General features: G+C 33.4%; 1 protein-coding gene and 1 non-coding gene across 2 annotated transcripts; one reads left to right on the top strand and one right to left on the bottom strand.

Moving 5' to 3' along the window:
- Window positions 1-13021: 13021 nt before the first annotated feature.
- Window positions 13022-14709, top strand: LOC120250345 (phosphoserine aminotransferase 2, chloroplastic-like). Its single transcript, XM_039259148.1, has one exon. The coding sequence runs from the start codon at window positions 13105-13107 to the stop codon at window positions 14371-14373; it is 1269 nt and encodes a 422-aa protein (XP_039115082.1). The 5' UTR covers window positions 13022-13104; the 3' UTR covers window positions 14374-14709.
- A 7431-nt stretch (window positions 14710-22140) lies between these two features.
- On the bottom strand, window positions 22141-22232 carry LOC120250972. Its single transcript, XR_005533298.1, has one exon. It is a non-coding gene; the product is annotated as a small nucleolar RNA Z159/U59 (small nucleolar RNA).
- Window positions 22233-27185: the final 4953 nt, after the last annotated feature.

Raw genomic sequence — 27185 nt, 5'->3', positions numbered from 1 at the left:
TGCGGATTGATATTGAACCTCACCAACACTCTCTCCTTTCAAAATTCTCACACATCTTCAGATTGCAAGGAGAAAAGCCAAAAAAAGTTTTAATTTCCAACAAAAACGAAGGTTGTTTTGAATATTTCATCCTAATTTAAAAAGTATTCTCAACCCCTTAAATTAGATTAATTAAAATTCTCATTTTTTTTATAGCAAAAATTAATTATAAAAACTAATCATCTACGAATTATCCATAAAAATATAACAAATTAAATTATTTAGATAATATTATAAGAAAAACAACTTTAAAAAAAATATTATAGAATAAAGAAAATTCATGATACTTAAATAGAAGTAATAAATCACAAGAAAATCTAAAACCTATGAGATACGATTGATTGGAAATAAATTTAAACACCATAAAAATTCATATGTTAAAAATATATGTCACTTCTCAATGAATTGACATTGAACCTCACCAACACCCTCACCTTTAAAATTCTCACCCATGATTGCAAGGAGAAAAGCCAAGAAAGTTTTTAATTTCCAACAAAAACAAAGGTTGCATTGAAGATCTCATCTCACTTGACTCAATCTTGTTGTTTTTATTCTCTTTTTTTGCCGATTATAAGTATTATCAACCCCTAATATTACATTAATTAAAATTCTAATATTTTTTATTGCAAACAAAAACTAATAAAAAACAATTAATCATCGATTACTCATTCAACAAAATAAACAACAAGTTAAATATTTAGATAATACTACAAGAAAAACAATACAAAAAAAAGTATGGAATAAAGAAAAATCATGATACTTACTTTATCTTCAGGACAAAACTTTTTTTTTTTACACTATTGGGCTTTTTTATTGTCTCATCTATCCTTTATATAGGCAATCTTAAAAATAAATTTCCACCTAATTTTGGCGCTATTGCGAAAAAAAAATTGGCGCCTCTTTTTTTGTTTAATTTCAAAAAAAAATTTCATCTTTATTTTCATCAAAATACCGCGTTTTTTTTTGCAATTTCAAATTATTATTCATATTTTTGGAAATTATATGTATTTATATATATTTTGAATTTGGTAGTTGCGTACTAATATTATTTACTTATAAAAGATTATTGAGGTCAATATAGTGGGGTTCAATTATCGACAATTATTTAATTTAATTTAATTTAATTAATCATTTAAGATAACACCCAATTAATTACATAGTGCTCCATGTTATTTTATTTTTTATCTTTTGTTCAAGACTCTAGCCTTTTAGCAATGTTTTTTAATTTTATGATAATGGAATAATAAAACTATATAAAAAAATTAATAAAAAAGAAAAATAAAACGATTATATAATTGTTTTTATTGTAAAATATTTCTCATATCCACTCTGTTTCGTTGGTATTTGCATAAATATGAGAGTTATATTTATTTAACATTGGTGTCCAATGAAAATAAAATTTTAATGTGAAGCAATTGCAATCAAATCCACAGTTAGATTCAATTTTATGGTTTTAGGTTGATCTAATATGTACTAATAAACATTAACAAGGTGGACAAGACCATCTCTATCATAAATTGAAAAAATTATTTTAGTTTTTTGTAATTATAGCTCTATCATTTATATGAACTATATATGAATAGATTTATATATATATATATATATATATTGGCAAAATTAAATAAAATTAAAAATTTGTGATGTAAAAATAAATTTTAAAAAATTGAGTGGGAGAATTGCTCCCAGTCCCCAAGCAAAATCCATCCATGCGAGGAAGGCTTCTAGTTCACATATCAACTAACAAACAGAAAATAAACTAGTCATGAATATTATATATATATGATTCTAATTATATATTAATATATAAGAGGATATTAATAATATTGTTGAGGTTGGGGTGAGTACCTTCGAAATCTTCGAAATCTCCGAAACCAAATAATCCCCATGGGGGACTAGGATGGGGATGATGAAAAATTTTCCCATACTCAAGTTCTGAGACAAGATCAGGATGGACTTGTAAATTTGGGGCTAGAACCGTTGAATATATTCTTGGTGTATCTCCACCCTGTTAATAACCCCACAAAACCATCAAATTCAATTGTAGTGGTGATTGTAAAACATAACAAATTACATTATCTACATTGTTTTTAAAATAAAAAAATAAATGGCAGGATTATTGAGATGTTTATATAGAAATGTCATATGTGCACTATTACAACAGTTATTTCAAAGGTCACAAAAAACAATAATAAAAACTAAGATTATAGCGACACAACTTACTAATGTCACTAAATTTAATAAAAAAAAATTTATAAACTATTAAGACATATATAATAAGTGTGGTTCTAAAAGTCACTAGCAAATAAAATATAACAACATTTACATCAAATGACGTTTTAAACTTATTTTAATAACTTAAAATGACGTTTTCAAATACGTCATAACCAGGGACGGAACCAGGACTTGATGGTAGGGGAGGCTGAAGCCTAAAGGCAAAAAAAATAAAAAAATAAAAAGTAAAAAAATAATCCAACAAAATAATTATTTTAAATGAAGAATAATGTTCTAATATAACCAAAATTTGAATACACATTAAAAAAATACAAAATATAATTTAAAATTTTGTTATTACCGATAGCAAATATATGAGATTTTCAATAATTCAACTAATAAGAATACATCTCAAGTTTGTATTTTTTTTAAAATATGGTAATATTGATCCCTCTCAATCTCTCATTACAAAAACCAAACTATTGTTTATAAAATTTTTTTTGTTGTTTCACTCTAGCATATATGGTACATTATAACATATATGTATATATGTTAGGCCTCATGATCAATTCAAACTTTTTTTAAATTACTAAAATTTGTATATAAGATTTATTTTATTAAAATTTTGAAATAATAGTAATTTTTAAATTAAAAAATAAAATGTGAAAAAAATGCTCTAAGTGGGATTTGAACTTGGGTGGATCAAAAAGATCACATGCCCTATGGATAAACAGACTAAACACTCAAACACACCCACATTCCACATTTTAAGTGTCTAAATATTGTATTTTATATGAAATTAAGTATAAAAACCACCAAATCTTATATTGTTTAAAAAGTATTTCTCCGGCGCCGAGGGGGGGCTTCAGCCCCTGGTCATAACAAATTGATGTAAGAGAGTCATATTGATGTATGTCATTTGTTACATAGGTCGTAATAAACGTCTTAACAACTAATATTATACCGACATTTCTTTCAATGTCCCTAAAATCTTAAAAAAAAAAGTCATAAAACCAAATCTCTTTTGACTATAAGTAAAAATGTCACTTTAAAGTAGGGATAAATAAAATTATACTAACATTTATTACAAATATCGCTAAAAAGTCATTTAATGGTTTTTAGTGACATTTGCCAAAAAATGTTGTTTCAAAAATGTCACAATAAGCTTTTTTTTGTTGTAGTGATCATTTAACCTTTGATGCTCCAATTTGTTCCTTCGTTTAGTGTGGATGCACTCAAAAAGACTCCAATTACGCTCACATCCTGATGAAGAAGCAGTTTGACTAAGGAGCTGAATAGCTACTTTTTGCAAGTGAGGATCACTATGTCCAAATAATTTCCACCATTCATTATACAAAAGGTATGAAAAATTTAAAACACATTAGTAAATAACAAGATATAAGTTAAATTAATATTTAACACTAAATACAATTTGGAATGTCGAACTAACCTGGTTGCATATTTTTAGATGCTGGCAAAGCTGATTCACAACTAAAACTCCCTAATCGATCTCGATATATTTTGATCTCCTTCATTGCCTTCTCACTATTGCTACATGTGCTTCTTTGCTCTAACAAATCAAGTAGACCTTGCATTACTTCTATAGTTTCCACAAATGTGCTTTCATCATATAAAAATATGGGGTTGAGAAAATAGGCGGCTGCATGAATGTTGCGCCAAAAATGCTTATCCCACTTTCGTCAACAATTTTGATGTAAGGATCATACAACCTTTGCTTGTCTCTAAAGATAGACATGATTCCTTTAAGAATTCTAAACATCCCCTTATAAACATAACCAAGATAGGGCTTCTCATTAGCATCCACAACATGAAGTATCTTAATTATTAGAGCCGCTATTTTCACCATCAAAAAGCAATCTTTCCAAAATTTGTTGTCCAAAATAATAGAACTAACTAATTTGCCCATGGAGGATTTTGACAATCTATGACATATATAGTATTTGTCTGTCACCAAAGCTTCAAATCATGTTTGTGATCATAAATGCTTTTTAGAATGATAAAAATGATTGCGAAACGAGTTGCTCCCGGGCGCACAATTTCTTTCCAACCCAACCTTTTACTTAACCAACTCAATATATAAATATGGTTGTACATAAAAATGGTTACCTTAGAAGCCCGTGAGGCAAGGTTAACCATATGATCCATCTTCCAAATATCTCTCAAGATCAAATTTAGGCAATTTGCGAGACCAATAAATGTGATTATATTTTTCATGCAATAGTCTTCCTGCAATAATAGCAAAATAGTTCAAACTTGGTTAGAAAGAAGCATGGTTAAGTAAATAATATAAAAATCTATAGCTAATAAAATAGCAAGCAAACTAAAATATTTAAAATCACATACCTGCAGCAATATAATTACTACCATTATCAGCCACCAAATGTACAACATTTGAAGGCCCAACCCATCCCACAATCTCTGGAAACAAATTCATCGAATTTGTAGCATCCTTAAAGATATCTGATGCATCAACAAATTTTATGAAGGATATGCCATTAGAATAATACACCAAAAAATTGATCAAAGTTCTTTGTCTTTGATCACTCCAACCATCATCCATAATCGTGCATCCAGAACTAACCCAATTACTTCTAAAGTTATCAACAAGCAATAGACATTGTTTTTTACAATTCTTCAGTAAATAAATCCTCATATCATTATAAGATGGGTCTTTATATCCAGATCCAATCCCAGCAATGGCATCCAACGCTGCCTAAAAATAAGGTGACTTCAATGCATTAAATGGAATGCATGAATCATAAAACCACCATGCAAAAGCCATATGTTCCTTTAGAATTGCTTGCTTGTTAGAAAATGCACTCTTGATTCCTGGTTGAGATTCCCGAGTTGTCCTTAGAACCACAAATTTTTCAATGGAATCCTTGGCTTTCCTTTTTCCCAAATATTTTTCTATTACTATTGTCTTTTGTTGTGACTCCATGGGAGGATTAAATTCTTGAACATCATCTTCTTCAACTTTTTCAAATGCATCATCAAATGAATCCTTCTCCTTTTGTTTTGATGAAGTAAGAAACCCCACCATTTGCTTGCGAACATCATCGGGAAATTTTTTCCAAGCCGCAATATTTCCACTCATGCAAGCTAAGTGATACTTCATTATCTTAATTCCACCACCTTGATATTTTGATCCACAATAAAGGCATAAGAAAATCTTGTTGCCTTGTGCATTATTATACACGTTGAAAATGGTGCCAAGCAAGATCAGTCTTCAAATGAACACTACCACTTGAACAACTAGATGATTGTGTATTACCAGCATCTGGATCCTACACATAACAAAATCAACCAATATATGTTATCAATTTATAGTGTGATCTCTATTATGAGACATGTTTAAGAAATATGCAATCTCCATTATATATTTTGCACAAGATATACTCATAAATTTTTAAAAAGAGAATAAACAATGAAAAATAAAAATGTTACCAACTTACCATATGTCGTGAGCAAAATTAGAGTAACAAAAGCCTCTTTTTAGATGTTCACCTTTTTCTAGAACCTACAAAGATGATATCTTATAAATGTGAGGAGAAGCCAAATTATAGAAAAATAATAAATATGCTAAAATTAGACATGGCCGTGGGCCGTCCGAAAAACCAGCCCGCCGGTTAAGTGACCTGACGGGCCGGTTCAGTGACCTGTAACCGGCCCGTACTGTAGAGGGCCGGTTACGGGTTGGGAAATCCCAACCCGTGACCCGGCGGGTTGACCCGTCGGGTCGGAACCGTGTTGGACCCGACGGGCCGGGCCCAACCGGGTTGGGTTTTTTTTAACATTATTGTTAATTATTATTATTTTTAACTAAGTGCATCATGGGTTTATTGTTATTATTTTTTAGTAAGTGCATGTTGGTCACCCATGACCTTAAACTTGGACAACAAAAACAAACCACTTGAGCTACAATTTATTTTTGACATTTGTTAGAAAATTATGTATAGATAGATGTAGGATATGGATAAAAATATTTTACATATATATATATATATTTAATTTATAAAAAATTAAGAGACCATATAATAAATTAAAAAACTATATAAATCAATCTGTAAAATTTCAAAGTATCAAACAATAAATTTTCATAAATATTTTTCTTTAAAAATAATTCCCATACTTTATATACTAATAATCCTCATCATGCATCATGCATCTATTCATACTGATAATTCAATATCTAACTACATTATTGTCAAGTAACTGATTCACTATTTCTTTAAAAAAAATCATTGTTTACCTTAATCTAACAAACTGAGCAACACTTGTGAGTTGTGACCTGACAAGCTTCTTCTCAAGAAATCAAGAGTAAGGAGATCTAAAACAACAAAATAAAAAAAAAATAAAAAATAAACAAGACAAAACATAAAAATTATTAGTCTCTTACCAAGATTTTCAAAGCATGTACAAGATTACAAATCATTCAAAAAATCTCTCAAAATGTGAACATGATCTAAATAAACCTCATGCAAATTTATGTCTTCAAAAGGTTGGTGGAGAGCATCACTGGAGCAAGCAAGAGGTTGGTGGAGTCACCAGAGCATCACCAGAGTTTGATGGAGTCGGGCTTAAGAGAGGGCTATTAGATGGAGGAGGACTGAAGTCTTTTGAGGTTTTCAACCTTACAAAGAAACCAGGGGAAAAAAACCAAATAAGCCCTAACCCCTAAATTTGCTTAACATTATGAACCGGATAACCCGGCCGAGTCAGCCTGTTCACGGTTTAACCAGCCCCGTCATTGAGTTAACACTAGGTCTTCATACACTTAGTTCAACAGGGCATGGGCGGTTCCAGATTTTTCCGGTGAACAGGCTGGGCCAGTTCGGGTCTGACAACCTTGTGCAGGTCGTATTGAGGAGCTAGCATGTGCTTTCATAAAGAAATGAGATTTAAAATAGCAGGGGGCATTTTGGTAACTGTCCAAGCGGTGGAGTTTAGTTGTTTTATGGGTCCCACTTGATGGAAAATGGGTTAACGAACATAAGTCACGAGCTTGTACAAGCTCATGATGTATATTGGAATTTGGCCAAATTCCATCGTCTTGACCTCGAAAGCTATAATTTTGTTGTTTATAGTAATATTTGATTTGATTATATCTTGGACTAGAAATCTTGGATTTGTACATCATGTTTGGCAATAGCTTTTATTTGTTAAGTCCTTTATTTTCTTGTTGAAATTTGAAAACTTGTTGTTTTCGGCATATTTTTGAATCTTCTCCTTTTTTGGGGTTTTCGTATCTTTCTTTGGGTCTATCTATTGTAAGTCTATGGGCTAAGGTTAGGGGTCTTATAATGATTCTTTACCGAGTAATTAAGTTTTCTCCAATTTCTGCCCAATTCTGGTAATCTTTGATTAACAGGTTCGAAGACTTATTACTGGCATTCGTGTGTGGATCAACAATTTCAAGATTATTGATGCATCATAGACTCAAGTGCAGTGAGGGAAATGGGTTATTGTCTCAAAGTCAAACAAATTGCACATTAACCAATGAAATATATGCAGATAAAAAAGAAAAGTCATTGTCATTAGATAACAAAATATTATTTATTTTTGGTTAGTTAGGACATGGTGTTGGAAATCATGAAAGACTGAAAATGATATTGTTATTATTAAGAGCATGATTAAAGAATGGAAGTGGCATTTGTGGTGGATGGATCGTAGTATTTAAAAAATTTGTGAAATTGAAAGCGATATTATTATTGTGAAAAGTGATTAAAGGATAAAAATACACATTCAATTAAAATTAGACAAATGTCTCCCAAACAAAAGGCACAGAAATGAGAGTTATTTTTGTGATAGAATTAAAAGTAAATATATATATTAGAACAAATCACAAAACCAAAAATGGTGCACATATACCAAAATATCACAAGTAGTTAATTAGAAAACAATAAATGATTGGTTCTACCAAACCACATAAGACTAAATTCTAGTGTACCTAATGCATATTCTCTCATGCTAACGAAAGTAGCGGGTATGCTGGACTTAGAGTTAGAATTAAGATTGTAACATCTTCACCTACTCTCCAACACATGCATGGTGTCTCTTTCTCAACCATAACAGTCCATGGAAGTGGCGCATGCTAAAAATTGATACCTTGATTAGATCCCAAGTTTCAAAAATTTTGAGCCGCCAAGTCTGACATTTTTGTCTCGATTGCCTTACGTATTACTGCTTTGAAAATTTCAGTGATCTTGACTGAAATATTGGTTGGATTCCAAAACTGGATTGCATTTGACAGATTTATGAATTCGGCCCTACAGTTCGGATAGAAAATAATTATTATATAGTAGTACTTTTTTATAAAACAAAAAATTAATTTAGTATGAATGTTTTTGAATTTTAATTACATGAAATAATTATGTAGTTGTATGATGTTAAAACTATCTTCATTAATTATGATAAAGAAACAATATATTTTAAAAGAAAATTTTAATATTTTTTAAATATATAATAAAATTTTAAACATACAAAAGTAAAATTAAATTATTTTTTATTTTAATAATGATACCGTAATTCACTACTTCAGTAAAGAAGTTAGGCATGATCTCTTATGTGAGGGTTTGAATCATAATCGTGTTTTGTTATATTTTTTTAAAAAAATAATTTGGTAGTTCCATGTGGCGTGATATCACATCACCCACAGATAATTTTGGCACAATTCATAGGACAAAAAATATTTTGCAAAATAACTTGTTTGAATTTTTTCATGGCATTCTTTCATTATGAATGACTTAAACTTTTGTAAAAGTAGTTACTAACACCAGATAATAAAATTGTTTTGTAGAGTATAAAATTTTTATGAAATATGGCAATTCTTATGGAATTTTATGTGGAAGTACAACAAATTAAATTAGGAAAATTTAAATATTTCTATTTTTATCCTATAATGACTTTTCTGTTCACATTATAGTTCTTTTTTTTATTTTTAATATTTTAATATAATACTGAAAATATCTCTAATGTTGCTAGCAAGATATAAGGTGGTCTGAATGGGCGCCAAGTGCATGTGCAAGTGTGACGGTGAGCGGAGTAATAGGGTAAGTAATTTTATAATTTTAATTTAATTTAAATTTTAAAAATAAGATATATTTTTCTAATAATCATCTTTATATTATAAGGATGATACTTTTTTTTTTTTTGACGAGTGAGAATTTATGGGATAACTTTTTTATATGATTAATTTGGATAAGCAATTTACCTACTTTATTAAGAAAAAAAAATAAGAATAAATATAAGAAATGTTTTAGGGAATTGAAAGAATTATAGGGCCGCTAGAGTTTTTCTCTTTAAATTAAAAGAGAGAAGAACAATGAGAGCTTATAACACGAAAGCAACAAGGGGAAAAAAATCGAACAAATTACAAACATAAATAGATCTACTAGGGGTAGATCACCAACAAAAACCAGAAAATAGAAAACCCAAGAGAAGAGCAACCTCGGGTGTACTTAAAGGAAAGAATGGCTAGCCTGCTTCTTGAGTGGATGTCTCTTCGCCGGGATCACGCACACCAGTTGAATCTGGGCGTGACACCATGAACTCAAAGCTTCAACGGACAACCGTGATAGAATCCTCGAATTTCGCCATCTTTTTTTCAAGGACTACAGATAACCATAATAGAAACATATGATCAATTTCATCAATTTCATGATAATCGTCGATAAGGTATGGATGTTCAAATTAAAAATACGATCATTCTTTTCAAGCCAAATATTCCAAAAGAGAGCACGGATTAGAATCCCTCCAGCTTCTTTAACAGAAAAGCTATGAGATGCTTGCCACGAACCCCACATATCCACTAAGGAGATGGGAGGGGTTGAAAGCTAAAGCAATGGACAGAAGTGACTTCATAACCTTTGAGCTAAAGAGCACAATTGCTGAGTGGCAAAGGACACATGTTGTGGTTGGTAGCTTGTTGCATCTTTTGCGCGCAAGGTTATCCAACGTTAAAATCTTATTTTTCGAAGCCAACCACTTGAAAAGGTTAACCTTGAGCGAGCACAGGCTTGTCCAAAAGATTGAGGGAACCTTACACCACAATCCCCTATTGTTCAAAAAGCCATAGAAGGATTTAACCAAAAAAATTCTGTTAGATGTAAGACACCACCGTTTGATGTCTCTACCTTAGGAGTGATGTGAATTGATCCTTAAAACCAGTCCTAGAACCACGAGTTCAAAGTTGAGCGGGTGTGTGGTTAAAAGATACAATAGGTCGCTTATCGTTCCCCAAGGATGTAGCGTAGCACTAAAGGCATCTGGCTAAATATACCTTGGGGAGCGGCCATTAATCCATGTATCATGCCAAAAAAGGGTGGTAGACCCATCCTGAATGATTTGAGTAGTACACCCACAAAAAGTAGGCAAACAAATGATAATGGCGCTAAAAAAAAAATATCTCCGTCTAGGGAATTTGCATACAAATCCCAACAGGGGTAGTTGCTACCATAATAGAACTGGATAATGCGGAATCCACATTAGGTAGTTCCAGATGCCAATTTCCACCACCATTTTCCTAGGAGGGCTTCATTGAAATTTTTGAAATCCAGTATGCCCCAACCGCCCTAATTTCGTCCCCGACAGAGAGACTTCCAACTCACAAGACGACAACTAGGATGATCGATATCTGGTCCAATCCAAAGAAAGTCTCTTCTGATTCTGTCAATATGCTTAATTACCCATTGTGGCAGTTTGAAGATGGGCATCCAATAGGTGGGTATTGCAGATAAAACTGAGTTTACCAAAGTAAGGCGGGCCCCCAGGGAAAGAATGTTTATTTTCCAGGAGGATAGGCGTGACCTAACTTTAGAGATCAAACTCTCTCAATCCTGCTTCCTAGGTCGTCTATCAGAGATAGGAATTCCTAAGTAGGTAAAGGGAAGGAGCCCAATTGAGCAATTCAGGGGTTTGAGCAAGTGTTGCGTCTGGGAATTAATTAGGCCTTGTTGAATATTGCCATGTTTTCAAATAATTCACTGTTAATCCTGTCATGTCCTCAAACAAGTATAAAATCAATTTGATGACCTTGAGATCCTTTTTACCCCCAGCTGTCAGGACTAATAGTTCGTGCGCATATTGGAGATTACACATTTTACAGTAATCCCCTAATAGCACACCATATAGGATTCCTGAATTAAAGAGCATGGGAGAATATTGTGCTAAGGACGTCGGTGATTAACATGAAGAGAAGCGGGGAGAAAGGATCTCCTTGTCCTATGCCACGATAGTAGCAAACATATCCACATTGGAAGTTGTTCACTAGAATCGTAGATTTAGACGAGTTAAGGATTGTTTTAATCCAACCAATCCTCCTCGATCCAAACTCACAAGCAAACAACATCTCCAAGAGGAAATCCCAATCTACCATATCAAACACCTTTGAAAAATCAACTTTCAACACATTGCCCGATATCCTCTGCTTTTGAAAGCTAAAAAGTAATTCTTCAGCTGTCGCTATGCTGTCCATGATACAAAACCTTTGATGAAAACTGATTATATTTTATCAACTAAGGGATCAATGAAACGACTAAGGCGAGTCGCTAGAATTTTAGACACAATTTTTAGAGATGAATTGATCAGGCTGATGGGTCAAAAGTCAATTAAAGGGGGAATCTGGAGTTTCTACCTTGGGAATTAGAGCAATGGTTGCTCAGTTAATAAGCTCCAAATTTGCTTTACCAACGTAAAAGTCTTCACATAGTTTTAAGAGGTCAATCTTAATTATGTTTTAAAATTTCTAGAAGAAGAAGAAGATAAGGTAACCATCTGGACCAGGTGCTTTATTGGTGCCTAGGTCAAAAAAACCCATAATTTCTTTAAGTGTGAAAGGGTTTTCTAGACTAGAAAAATCAACAAAAGGTTTATTGGCAAGCACATGATTTATGTAAGTTTAAAAAAAAGCTAAAGAATTAAGAGAAAATTATAATTGAAGCAATAGAAAAACATGGTACCCCAGGGCCAAGCACATCTTTTCTTTTAAAAAAATAATTAAAAAATAATTTAAAAAAAAAGCGCCCATAGGAATCAACAATCACTTAAGATCTTTTGCAAGTCATGAACAGTGAATGTTTCATGAATCAGAGTGTCATTTCATTCACCCAACCCTAGGATAATATGGCCATCATGCCAAGTATCCAAAAAAGGATCTGTTTTGGCAAACTATCTAAAGATCTCTGATAACTTTCAAACTTGGTGTCTCAATGATAATAATTTTTTCCCTCGTAATCTTATATTAATTAACCTCAAGGTCAAAAACTTTTATTGGACTTATATGTTTAGTCCTCAACCATTCAAATTTTTTTTTTTTTGCTATATAATATAATGTATAATACTTCCCAAAATGAGGACATCAATGTTGTTTAGGGATTAAAATGAATATTTTCACTCGAAATGATGAAAATAAATATTTTATTATTTTCAAATCTCAAAGATAACAAAAACTCAAATTTTAAAGTCGTTTTGTGTTTTTTTTTTTTTTTAATTTTATTTTCCGTTTGTTAAATTCTAATACGATCTCTAGACATATAAATATATTGTTTACACAAATATACTAAAAGTTTTAAGTTCTTCGGTGGTAGGTAGATATGCATGCGCATATATCCCAATGGCTCCCTGGTTAAAATTTAATTTTCACAAAGATAAGGTCAAATGAGTAATTTCACATCATCTTAAACTAATAGAGATCTAAAAGACCTTCACATATCCAACAAAAGCTTCAAAATTTATATATAAACCAAAAGAACAATACATTTTTCCGTTTGTGTAGATCCCCTGTTTGATTCTTCTTCTTCTCTTTCCCTTCGATCTTCAACCCCGACCAAAGCCATGGCCGCCACCACCGCCGCCACCGTCACGGCTGCCGGCACCCAGCACGTCCTCCTCCGCCCTTCCTTCAACCCCAACCCCCTCAGATCGGTCATTATCCCTCGTTCCCCTTTCAAAATCCCCAGCCTCTCCATCTCTTGCACCGCCGTGCGCTCCCCTCCGGCCTCTATTGCCACCAAAGATCGCCTCTTTAACTTCGCCGCCGGCCCCGCCACCTTGCCGGAATCCGTCATCCTCAAAGCTCAGGCTGATCTCTTCAACTACCAAGGCTGCGGCATGAGCGTCATGGAGATGAGCCACCGTGGCAAGGACTTCGACTTCATCATCAAGAAAGCCGAGTCCGATCTCCGTTCCCTCCTCTCCATCTCCTCCGACTACGCCGTCATCTTCCTCCAAGGGGGCGCCACCACCCTATTCGCTGCTCTCCCTTTGAATCTCTGCTCCCCTGATGACTCTGCCGACTACGTTGTCACCGGATCTTGGAGCGACAAGGCTTGTAAAGAAGCTCAGAAATTTTGCAAAGCCAAGACCATCTGGTCTGGCAAGCCGGATAAGTACACAAAGATCCCATCTTTTGATTCTTTGGAGCAAAATTCTAATGCCAAATACCTCCATATCTGCTCTAATGAGACCATTCATGGAGTGGAATTCAAGGATTATCCAACTCCATTGAATGAAAACTCTATTTTGGTGGCTGATATGTCCTCCAATTTCTGTTCAAAGCCTGTGGATGTCTCCAAGTTTGGAGTGATCTATGCTGGTGCACAGAAGAATGTTGGACCTTCAGGTGTGACTATTGCTATCGTTAGGAAAGATCTCATGGGGAGTTCTCAGCCAATCACACCAGTGATGCTGGATTTCAAGACTCAAGCTGATAATGCATCACTGTATAATACTCCGCCGTGTTTTGCTATCTATATTTGTGGATTAGTGTTTGAGGATTTGCTTCAACAGGGTGGCTTGGTTGAGGTTGAGAAGAAGAATGTGAAAAAGGCTTCTATCCTGTATGATGCCATTGATGGTAGTGATGGTTTTTATGTTTGTCCAGTTGAAAAATCGGTTCGGTCCATGATGAATGTGCCATTTACATTGAAAAAATCTGAGCTTGAGAAGAAGTTCATTGAGGAGGCTTCTTTGGAGGGGATGGTGCAACTTAAGGGACATAGATCTGTCGGTGGTGTTCGTGCTTCAATATATAATGCAATGCCTTTGGCTGGTGTGGAGAAGCTGGTTGCTTTCATGATGGACTTCCAGGCCAGGCATCCTTGATTTGGATGTATTTCTAAGTGAGTTCAATTCTGGTTTTTGTTGATTTCTATAGCTAGTGTTTCTTCTGTATTTGATGAATGTCTAAATTATGGTGATGGTTTCTTCTGTTTGATAGCCATTGCTATGTGATAAGTATGGCATGATTCATTGTTAGACCGAGTGGAACACTGGAACATGTTTACTAAGGAATAAGTGGAGCAGGGGATCTCTTTTTCTTTTTCTTTTTTCTTTTTGTTGTTGTTGTTTTAATTTCTTTCTTCTTGCTAGTGTTGGAACAAGTCTTGGATCGTCAGTTACTATTTGAATCTTATTTTTGTTTTGCTTGCTTGTTCAATATGTGATTGGATATGGTATTTTTTACTTCTTTGATTACTTAAATAACTTCTGTAAGATTAATTTTGTCAATAATTAACTATGTCTTCATCATTCACTCAGTTTGGAATTGGTACTATAAAAAAAGACAATTCACTATATGTTTTATTTTTCTTCTTTGCAAGTTTAGTAATTTACCTTTGTTGTTTCAAAATGCATCCTTTTGTTTTTTTGTTTGTTCTGAGTTCTGATAAGATAATCTGCGCATATCTCCCTAATGTTAGATCCATTTATCATGTGCTAAAGCTGAGCTTATTTGAGAATATAGATTTTGATGGCCAAGTGACACCATGAAAACTTACACCATGACCTGGGTACAAATGTTTCATGTACAATATATAATGACATTGATACTAATTATCAATACATAGAAAAGAAAAATCCGGTGCTCTGTTGTGCATCTGTTTCCTTGGATGCTTCCTGTTTGCTTAATGAGAAAAAAAGTGATAGGAGTTGTGTGTTCTCATTTCAAACAAATAATTCACAATATATTCTAATTGTCTTGTGAAGCCAGCCAAATTTCGCTGAAAATTTAATAGTCATTTTCATTGATTGTGGAATTAGGATTAAAAACTAATGATGATTTCCAAGTTTTCTTCTCCTTTAATTATTATTTATTATTTTTACTTAAAAATAGCCTATTCACATTATACTTTAATTTTCTTCTTTGCAAGTTTACTAATTTACTTTTGTTGTTTAAATGTACTTCCTTTCGTTTTTTTGTTTGTTTGTTTGTTCTGAATTCTTATAAGATAATCTATGCACAAATTCCTTAAATGAGATGCATTTATCATGTGTTAAAGCTGAGCTTGTTTGAGAAAATATATTGATGGGCAAGTGATACCATGAAAGCTTACATCATGTCCAGGGTATAAATGTTTCATGTGCTAATGACATTGTTACCCTTCATCTATACATAGAAAAGAAAATTCTGGTGTTCTTTTGTGCGTCTGTTTCCTTGGATGCTTATTGTTACTCAATGAGGAAAAAACTGATAAGAGTTGTGTGTTTTCTCATTTCATATAGATGTACACACTGTATGCTAATTGTCTTGTGAAGCCATGCCAAGTTTTGCTGGAAATTTCATCCTCATTTTCATTGGTAGTGGAAGTAGAAGAATTGAAGCTAATGACGAGTTTCGAGTTTTCTTCTTCTTTTACTATTTATTATTTTTATTTCCGTTTTAAATTCATGTAGATTGGTCAATACCTCTCAAGTTAGATGTGTTGATTAATATTGCCAGAATTAACGATTTAATTAGCTTTTTATCTTACCCCTTCCTTTTCTTAGCTGATGTGGTGTGCAAAGAGGTTTTTGCTGTAGCAAGAGGACTAAGTGAACCAAGTTATGATTTTAAAGTTTATATTGAATTATATAGGTAAAATTATCTAAATTGTTCCTATATTTTTTCAAACTTATCTTTTTAATTTCTTGCTTTAAATTATAACTTTTTAGTCCCTTCTACTGTGTTCAAATGAGCCATGATAGTTTTTCTTTTTTAATGTTTGAGGTATAGGGCCTGGTATAGTTAAATTAAAATTATAGAGAGGTGAAAAGATTACGGCTCAAAGTAAAAGAACTAAAATGTTAAGTTTGGAAAAGTAAAAGGATATTTTAGGGAATTATATCAATTATGTTTTTAGTTTTCATCTTGTTTTATCTTCAATTTGCCACATATTATTATGCAGAAGATGGAACCGCTTGTGTAGCTTTCTGTTCAGTTGGTTTTAGTATACTATTTCATAATCATTATTCATTTTTTAAATCAGCTTATATTTATTTAATTTTATGGATTTCTAACTCAAAACTAATCAAGAGATAGACTGCCTTTGACTTGGTAGTGTTTTTGAGATTTTTTTTTTTTAAATATTTAAGCTATTTCTGAAGAAACTTTTGGTCTCATGTAGATTTGTTTTTTGTTTTTTAAAAAACCAGAATTATTGAAGGAAACGATTTTTGGTTTTTGGACTAATCAAATTTTTAAAAGTTACAAATTCTAAATCAGTCTAAGTGAGATATTGAAAGTTTTAGAAAATAAGGGATATTAATATGACGTCTATCTTAAATAATTATACCAATTCTAGAAATTCATGTCTAATTTATTATTTTCTTTATGCAAATGATTTTTAAAATTATTATATATATATATATATTATGAGTAAACTTTTTTGAGTTAGTAACAGTACTATGGCATGTTTGAATGTACTTATGTGTTCTTTAAAGAAATACTTAATTTATAAATGAAGCATTTCATTGAAAATATGTGTAATTGCTCCTTGAAATAAAACACGCACACAAGTACAATTTTTTTTTTTTAAACCAAAATGCCTTTTATGAAATTAGATAATCATTCTTTTATTTCTCTTTGTTCCTCTTTATACCAAATTGACAATTATAGAATATATCAAAATCTTATATTCAAAATTTGAAAAAAAAATTAATTAGTGATGGACTGATGGAGTATAATTAATCAAAATGAAAACAAGATTTGTTTCTGACCATTTGTTTTAGGGTTTTTTTTTTTAAGATGAGAAAATTATGAAAACACATTGAGCAAGTTATTTTTAAAAGTCATTTTTACAAAATATGTCATATTTTTTCTTGTTTCCCAAAAACTCTTGAAAGTCATTTTGTGAGAATATTTTTCATGTTTTAAAAAAAAATTAAGTTTTTTTTCCCAATGGAAAAAAGATAGAAAGTCAGAGTATTTTTATGTGGACAATATTATTTTCTCTCTCATCATCCACGTGGTGAATAATATAAATAACAATTTATCTACTTGGTTTTAAAAAAATTATTTTCTTTAATCGCAAAGGTAAACCATGGTCAATTTTTAACTTTTTCCCTTATTTAGTGGTACGCCATTTTGATATGCTTTTTGTGTCTGTATGATGTGCGTGTACATTTTAAACAATGCTGGTTAAGCTATATTTTGTTTTGCTTCATCTACCTTTCTAAAAATTTAATTCAGAAATATATCAAAATAATCATGTTTTTAAAAACAAAAAATAAAACAAAATTTTTAGGATTGTGTTTATAAATATATTTTGTTTTACTTCATCAAAATAATCATGATGTGCGTGAACTTTTTTTGTCATTATAAATGTTTATATGTTTGTTTATTTTTTTTATGATTGTGTTGATGCTATTGATGGAACACATATTCCAATCACAATTTCTTTGGATAAGCAAGATCCTTACAGAAACAGAAAACAAAGGTTATCACAGAATGTTATGGTTGCATGCGATTTTGATCTTCGTTTTGTATATGTACGAGCTGGTTGGGAAGGTTCTGCTTCCGACACTAGGATTCTCCAACGTTCGATTGAACAAGGTTTTGAAGTCCCACGGGGTAAATATTATCTAGTAGACGCAGGATATGCTAATACCCCGAATTTTATTGCTCCATATAGAGATGTCTGTTATCATTTGCAGGAGCAAGGTCGAGCGCAAACTAGACCGAGCAATTATAAAGAACTGTTTAATTTGCGATATGCGTCATTACGGAATCATGTTGAACGCATCATCTGCATTTTGAAGATGAGGTTTCCAATCCTTAAAGTAGCAACTTTCCACCCAATAGACTCTCAAACTGATATAGTGGTTGTTGCTTGTATATTGCATAACTTCATCCGTATACATAATGGTACAGATGCTGTTGAGGATTTCGATAATGAAGCCAAAGAAACTATTGTTCCTAATAGAGATGAGTCATATGGAGCAGATGTTGACACCATGAAGTCTGAGCGAAATGCAGGTGCTCATAAAAGAGCTGAAATATCAATGCAAATGTGGAATGATTATTGTAGCTACCGTCGAGGTTGACCATAGGTGTGTGGCAATCATAAAATTGTTTCTTATACATTGTATCGCCGAGCACTTTTGGATGAATGAATCTTGGGTCTTGTTTGAAACCATTGCCTATACTGAAATAGCATTATAGAGTATATTACAAGACAAAAGGATACTTGTTAACAAATTCATGGCACCTACAATCAAAAATTACACATAATGAAAAAGATTCCCATGAAAACTTTAACAACAAAAGGATATTTAACAAGTTCAAGATTACAAGTTCATAATCAAAACAAGTTCATGGGAAAAAATTTTGTGTTTATGAAAACATTCAAGTTCAAGATAACAAGTTCATAATCATCTTCTACTCAATTTTAGAGAACATCATTTTCAGCCATGGCACTTTATGATCTTCCTGAAGACATAAGAAGAGTTCACGATAACTCTTATCTTTAATGAAAATTTGGGTAGCTTTGAACATTTCTTCTTCAGTGAAAATGACACTCATTTGATTGAACACCTTCATGCAATCTTCTATTGTGTGTTTTTCCACTACTTGAGTGCCCTTGAGAACTTTGAGATATTCTTTGTTCTCGCGCTCTCGAAATGCAATGTACTTGTCCATATTGAATGATGAATCTTGCGGCTTTTTCCCTTTTCGCTCCCTTTTTCTTCTGTGTCCATCTTGATCTCTTAGTCCCCGAAGAATTTCATTGCTTGAACTTTGAGTTTGAGGATTCCGTGGTTGAGAACTAGGCGCTTCCACTTGCATGATATCATCATCCTCAATCTCGTGTGTAGGTGATTGTTGCCTTAAATCGTTTGGAGTAAAAGCACTTGGACTTGGGGTGTGCACTGGTGATTGGGAGATATCTTCATAATCTTCTATACCACGAGACCGTTTGCCTTCAGCATATCTCTCTACATTTTAAATATATAATATGTTAGTGAAATACAAGTTTGTAAATGTAAAATATTAGAAAAAATATGCTTACCCTCATAAACCTGGTGCAATGCCATAAAATATGGAAACGGTCTAGTATGCCACTTCCTTGCATCTCTATTCCTCTGTTTGATTTTTCAAATTAGATAGTTGTAATTAATGAAACCAGTCATTATATATGTACATACCTCTAGTAGTGGTGCCCAAACATCATCAGGAGCCGACACAATATGTCTTTCATAATCCCATCCAAAGCCACTTAATTTAGAAAACCCTTTTAGAATTTTGTAGATTTTTTTCAACTCTTGCTCTAATGCTTTGACTTGGCTTGTGGTGATGCTTGGATTCAAAAACTTGGTTATCATGTCACGGACCATCTTGTTCCATGCTTCTTTGGTCCATCCATTTTGTGAATGGTACGCAAGAGTATTATACTCACCTAATAACTTTACTAGGTGAACCTTGTGAATTTCATTCCACTTTGCCCTAGCTTCATGTCTTCCTTCACTTGCCACACCTTCACTTGCCATAACTGATGAAGCACTATTAAATATGTGCAAAGTAAAACTTTCAACATTGATGTTTAGACAAGGCTGAAACATTTGTATTTTAAATCAGTGGAGAATTGTCATGTGGTTTTAGCAATTGAAACATGTACTAATATGAAAATTAAATCAAGTCAACCTAGAAATTCCATGCATCATGAATTATATAGATTTGGAGAATTCAAAAATTATAAGACAGTGCTATTTTTGGGCAAAAAAAAAGGTGGAAAACATTAAAGATGCAATGCATGTAATGAAGACAATTAACTACTGAACACTGTCCTAAATGAACCGAGTATGATTTTTCATGAACATGTCTTTCACTTTCCAAAGCTAGATTGATATTGGCAATAGAAGATAACATTAGGTATGTAATGCAATATTAAATCTCATTTGTGTTATTCTTGGTGATTAAAAAAAGTTGAATCCATAACGTGTGCTCACAACCTAATGTATAGAAGAATGTGCCAAAACCTATTAAATAATGGTCAAAATACTCAAAATACATTACTTTCTAGCTAGATGACAAAAACAAGAGCATTGATAGGCTAGAGAGGAGGGATTAATAATGAAGTAACCAAAAGGATTAGACATCCTGGGCATGAAAGTTTAGTGCCAAAGAAGAAATAAATGACTCATGACCAGCAAAAGTTTATATATTTCACATGTATCCACTAATAATTAGTTAGTGTGTCACTACATAAAAGGCAATCAGGAAGCCTTAACATAATACATCAATCTTGCTAACTTTGAGTCTTGTCCAATTATTTATAGTTCTTAGCACACAACTTAAGCCACAAAAAAATATGACATTCCACATGTTTAATAAACGTGAGTTCAACAACCGGATTTTTAAAAGAACAGGTATATCAATATAGTGATATTTATTATATAGTTAATAGCTGATACTTATCATTTGACAGTTATGCCAGAGAACTAATGAAGAAAGCTCTAATAGAAAGTAAAGAGTACAAATATACTATTTCCAGCAGGACAGTTACTAAGACACAGTAAACTTTGATCACAACATCCATTTTATGCACAAGCGAACGCCCTCAGAATGATTTTGAAAGGAATTAAGAAGCAGGAAAGCCAAAATGATGAACCTTATCATTCAAATCGATCAATGACAGTGATGTTTGTCAATTTTAAATTTATAAAGTACAATAATAAAGACCCACAATAGCATGAGGCACAAAACTTCAAATATGACCTGATTAATAGCAAGGAAAAACAAAAGGAAAAGGAAAATGCATTCTATACAAAAACTTCAACATCACATCAGAGTATTACGGAGGGTCGGGAAAATACATTCTATACAACAACCTTGCAGAGTCAATGGATTTTAAGAGTAAATAATTCAAGACAGTGAGACATACGAACTCAAATTTTATACATGATCATCCTTTGATGATAATCATAACCAACAAAGAACGATCATATAAAAGATGAGTAACATAGAAACAAGATCAGATTAAAAAAAAACAAAGGTTAATCCACACAAACATTTTTGTCTTCACTTAATCATCGATGGACACAATCCATGAAAACTTGTCAACAAGAATAAAACATGAAGCGGTGTCTTATAAACAATAAAACAATGACAAACAGTAGTTGCACAATCACTATAAGATGTTAAGTCCAAGCCACATCAAATGTCAAGCAAAAGCAACAACTTCAAAAGGGAAGAGATAACTTAAAAAAATCATCAAAGACCCAAATCATAGAAGAGAACCACAAAAAAATAGTCACAAGAAAATGCTAAGACGCTAGGCAACCTTTCCCTTCAACCCTATCCCTTCCAAATTCTGGTCTTTAAATCATGAGAATGAAACACAGATCTTGAAATTCCTTTCCTAACAAGATAATTATAATGAAGCCACATCTCATAAGCATCCCCATCAACAGAAAGTACAAAAAAACTAGAGCATCAAAATAGGGAAATCATAAATAACGACACAACACAAACTTATACAGTTATTGAAAAGGAAAAAAATCAAACAAGGCTGAAAAAAAGTTAGCATATGAATCAAAGAAGAAGTGAGTACTTCCCGTCTCCCAAAAAAAAAACTACCCAAAGCATTGGCAGCGTTGGCTTTAGAAACGAATCAATATTCCTCAGTTCAGGTCTCCATAAATTACTCTGCATGGGCAACATTCACCCTCAGAAGAACGAAAGTATTCTATTGATCTTCATAGGAAACAATCCAAAACCACAATGCCACCAAAAACAATTCAAAAACCTTTCTGAATGAAATCAAGATCAAACTTTTTTTTCTGAATAAAATCATGATCTTCGATCAAACGCTATTACAATGAACCATTAGAACCCGTAAATTCAACAAAACCAATCATATAGATCCAACTTTTATACATAAAATCCTTTGAAATGAAAGCATGACCATTAAACAGAGAAGAAAGAAAAAAATCTGAAAGAAAAGCTCAGCACACCTCTCTGGTTTCGCCGCTGCGTGAAGAATGAAAAGAGGTGGAACAAGAACACCACAACACCAGTCCTTTTATAGACTCTAAGAGTCGGTGCCCTAGATCAAACCCTAAACCTTGTTGTCATGGCTTCAGGCATCAGGGTTGCCGCTCATCAGCCGGTGACACAGCTGTCAGAGGTGGGAGGGTGCTTTGGATGTTCCACTCCGGCAACGGCTTCAAGCTTCTTGGCGTGGCAGTCGGCAACACAGCGAACTGAGGCTCTGGATCCGGTGGAGTTTTTGAGAAGAAAGGAATTCAAGGGAAGGAGAGATGGCGACTGAGGGGTCACGACTTTCATAATAAAAAAATATTCAAGTTCCACTGGAATATTTTTTTCTGGCAGAATCCCCAGATTATGTAGGATTTTTGGGGTGTAAATTAGGTACCAAAATGCCCATTATGGCATAAATCTATGAAAATATTTTTTTCTGCTATAATGTACGAATTATGTAGGATTTCTGGGTTATCCAAATAGGGCCTAAGTGAAAATAAAAACATAACACTGGAAAATGTACTCAGGTCAAACATATCTTAAAATTTAATGTGGATTCAAATATATAACTTAATAAAATATAACAAAACAATAAATACTTAAATAAATGTGGATTCAAATATATAAGAGTTTAATTACTCATGGAAACGCTAGTGTAAGTGTTTCTTATATATATATATATATATATGTAAGTTAATCACTTTTTGTTTAGAATTCTTCATGATTTATATATTTCTGATCCTAATTTCCTTTAAACTACCTAAGTCGTGCAGTCAAGCGCTACCATCCACTTAGACATTGCAGGCAAATGCGTATGTTAATTGAAAATTTATGCACAAAAGAAAAAAAAAAGCTCCATTTTTGCCAAATATATATATATATATATATTGACAATAGACAACATGCACTCTCTACTTAAAAGGTTTGTTGAGAGATAGATATGTGAGAAGAGACACTAGTTATGGTGGCTTTATCGATCCCTTAAAAATTTGTTAATTCGGCCTGTGCCACATGGACTTGCGAAAGTCTGCCACTTATAGGCCTAGAAGATTTACAACACTCGAAACCAATTTAAATAGTATTGTGAGTAGTATTTGGGTCCAAAAAAAAGATTATGAAAAGATAGACATGTGAGAAAATACACTAGTTAATGGTAGCTTATCAACTCTATAAAAATTTGCTAACTCAGCTTGATACCACATAGACTTGTGAAAGTCTACCACTTACAGGCTTTGAAGATTTACAGCACTCAAAACTCATTTAAACAGGATTGTGAGTAGTATTTAGGCCAAAAAAATTAGTGAAAAATACAGTGGGTGCAGAGTTTTGATTCAGCATCTACTCATCCTCTGTCATGACCTTCTTTTCTTTAGCAATCTTTGAAATACGATCTCTGAGAGGAATATTTTCAGAACTATGTGAACTGTCTGAGGTTGTAGGAGATGTTATAACTGGTGGTGTGACATGCTCTGTATCTGAAGGTATATCAGTATGTTAGTGAATGTTATTCAGGATATCATTTAGAATAACAACAACCTCTTCTTCAACACTAGTGGGAGCATGTGTACTTCTTTCTCCGATAGCTTCTTATGCTTGCATTGGGGTCACTTCTTCTCTTGCAGTATCTTCAATTCTAACCTGTTGATTCTTTGAACCTTCTTCATCTGGAACTGTAGCTGAATCATCCTGTTCATCTTCTTCATTTCTCTGTACGTATGATCTGGAAAAGACTTACGCACCCATCTCAAGAGATCATCTCTGTCTTTGACACTTGTGGGCGCATCCTGTGATGATGTTTCCGCGTCTACTACTCTGTCAGATGAACCAGCATCCTGAGGAGAAACAAAGGGGACGATTGCTTTCGATAGATCTTCTGATTCTTCTCCTCTTGCTGGGTTTCCACCAGAGTTGGTCCCTCTCAAACTTACTTCTTCCATTCTAGCAGCAATTTCCTGTGGGGTCATAGGAGCACAGCGGGCCATCCTCTTCGTCCTCATCTTTCTTCAAAAACAAAACACTGTCTTCTTCTTCTTCTTCTTCTTCTTCTTCTTCTTCGCCTGATTTCAAAGACAATTTTGGAAATAAATCGGGATTTAGGGTTTTTATGCCCCTTTAATTAGTTATAACTACCAAGGCACCCTTTCATATTTTCAAAAAAAAAAATATCTCTTTTCAAAAAATATCTCTCCTCCGTTTTGAAATTTTTTTTTAAAAAAAATTCCCGCCCTTTTTTTTTATATCCTTTTTTTGTTTTTGAATTTTTCTTCCTTTTTTTTTCTTTTCTTTCTTTAACTTTGAGGGACATCAAGATATTTTCACTCGTTGTAGTGTTTTTCTTGTTGACTTCATAGGTCCTCAGTCAACACACTGTTGGTTGTAACATGATGTTGTACCAGTCTGATTTATCACTATCTTCAGTTCTGAACTGGAGGACTCTACATCTTCTCTTGACATTTCACCTTTTCGAATCCATAATTTCTTGCTTAAAATAGTCTTCCCTCTGACATTTCTTTTGATGATTACCTGCTCATGTCCAACTACTCTTCCGCTTTTCAAGTCTTCTTTCAATTGAATGCACTTGGGTCTTATGTGACCAGTCTCTCCACAATGAAAGCATGTAGGCACTTCACTTTTCGGTTCTTCCTTTACTTTGACTTGCTTCTCATCATTATTTTGTTGAGTAGTTGATTTGACAAAGATAACTGCTGAACTTTCTGTCTTGACTTTCGAAGTTTCCCCAACATACCCAATACCATGTCTCGTCAAGCTTGGCTTTACCCTTGTTCATGGAGTCCAAGGTCTTCTTAGCATGGCACAACTTTTGTTTGCATACACTCAACTCTTCCTTCAATCGTTGGTTTTGCAACATCATCTCATTGAATTTGTTTATTATGAGTTTATAACCTGTGATAAGATCATTTTCTGTTACCTCATTGTATTCACTATCAGTTTCAGAGGATGTTGTAGCTGATATTGCAACATATTCTGCAATAAGGTTGGACCCATTCATCACAGCAAGAAAGGATGTATGATGGTTGCTCAGACTTCCCTCATTGTTTTCTTCCATGCTACCATCTGAATCATCACTCCATCTAGCATTCAGCGACTTCCTTTTCTTCTTGAGAGTGTTAGCACACTCGGCTTGGTAATGTCCAAATCCTCCACATTCTCTATACTTGACTTTCTTTTAATGATCTACAACTTCTTCCTTTTCTTCACTAGGGGGATCTTTTCTCTGGAATATTTTTCCTTCTGTCTTGTATTTTCTGAACATGTTGTGCAGCTTTCTTGATAGAAAAACAAATTCACTATCTTTTTCATCTTCATCTTCTATTACAACAGCCTGTTGTAGCTCATTCTGCTTTGTTGCTTCTACCTTCAAAACTATATCTTCTATTTTTCTTTCAGGATTTAGATTCATCTCATATGCTTGCAGAGACCCCATTAACTCGTGAAGTCTCATAGTTATGATGTCTCTGGCTTCTTCTATTGCGGAAACTTTACCATAAAATCTTCTTGGTAGAGATCTTATAGTCTTTTGGACTAGCTTTTTATCCGAGTATTTCTTGCCGAGTTGGTAAGCTTGATTTGCAATGTCCATCAACTTGGCATTGAATACGGCTATCGTCTCATCTTCTCCCATCCTGAGATTCTCAAACATAGTTGTTAGTATTTGAAGTTTAGACGTTCTTACCAAGTTTGTGCCTTCATGGTTTCTCTGAAGAATCTCCCAAGCTTCTCTGGCGCACTCGCATGTTGTAACATATTTGAACAGGTTCTTATCAACTCCTCCAAAGATTGCATTGAGAGTCTTCCCATTGGCATTAGCTTTGCGCATGTCTTCAATACTCCAGTTAATTTTCTTCTTTATGATCTCTTTCTTGTCTTCATCAACTAGAGTGGGAGGAGACCATCCTTCTTCTACGGTAATCCATGCACTCTCATCAATGGATTTGATAAAAGCCTTCATGTGTGCTTTCCAATATGGGTAGTTGGATCCATTTAGCAGTGGTGGTCATGTAACGGAAGCTTCTTCTTTTCTGACCATCAATGGAACTTGTTAGGACCTCGCCGACTTTGAAACTGACAACGCCTCTTGTGTATATCCTGCAAGTGCACGGGTTTGGCAAAGTAATAAAATTCCAGATGAGTGGGGTATCGTATCCACAAGGAGTAGAGAATAAAAACACTTAAATTGTTTCTTAACTAAGTGAAAGATGAATAGTGATATGTGTGACAAGATGTGGAATAACAAAAGTAAAAAAACAAGAAAAAGAACACAAGTAAAGGAGAATGTAAGGCAATCGATATAAATGGGGTACCCGGATATTGCTCCTCCTAGGACAATCGTTTCAAGTGCAAGAACCCTCTATTATACTTCCTAACTGATGTAATAATGAGTCGTGGAGATCCTTAATACATTGTCCCAAATCTAAGGTCAACCATGCCTAACTCTGTACATGTCCCGGAGGAGAAATTGAATAACCTCTCAACCTTGCACTCGTACAGAATTGCAATGAGTTCTAGGGATTCCAAGTGATAAATCCTCTTCCTAGATGTAGACCTAACCCTTTGGTCCAGGTGAAAGGTCCCTAGCCACAATTAAGCCCTAGGTGCTAAAATCACTTAAACGCTTCATTCCCTTGCACCCGCAACTAAGCCCCAACGGAAGGTCATC

Source organism: Dioscorea cayenensis, chromosome 19 (assembly GCF_009730915.1).
Source record: "Dioscorea cayenensis subsp. rotundata cultivar TDr96_F1 chromosome 19, TDr96_F1_v2_PseudoChromosome.rev07_lg8_w22 25.fasta, whole genome shotgun sequence".
NCBI lineage: Eukaryota > Viridiplantae > Streptophyta > Magnoliopsida > Dioscoreales > Dioscoreaceae > Dioscorea > Dioscorea cayenensis.
Note: the sequence above shows the minus strand (reverse complement) of the source record. Positions and strands in the feature narration are given on the sequence as shown.

What these genes read in the sequence shown, in the direction of transcription:
- LOC120250345 (XM_039259148.1), top strand. Translation starts at nt 13,105, where the DNA reads ATGGCCGCCACCACCGCCGCCACCGTCACGGCTGCCGGCACCCAGCAC.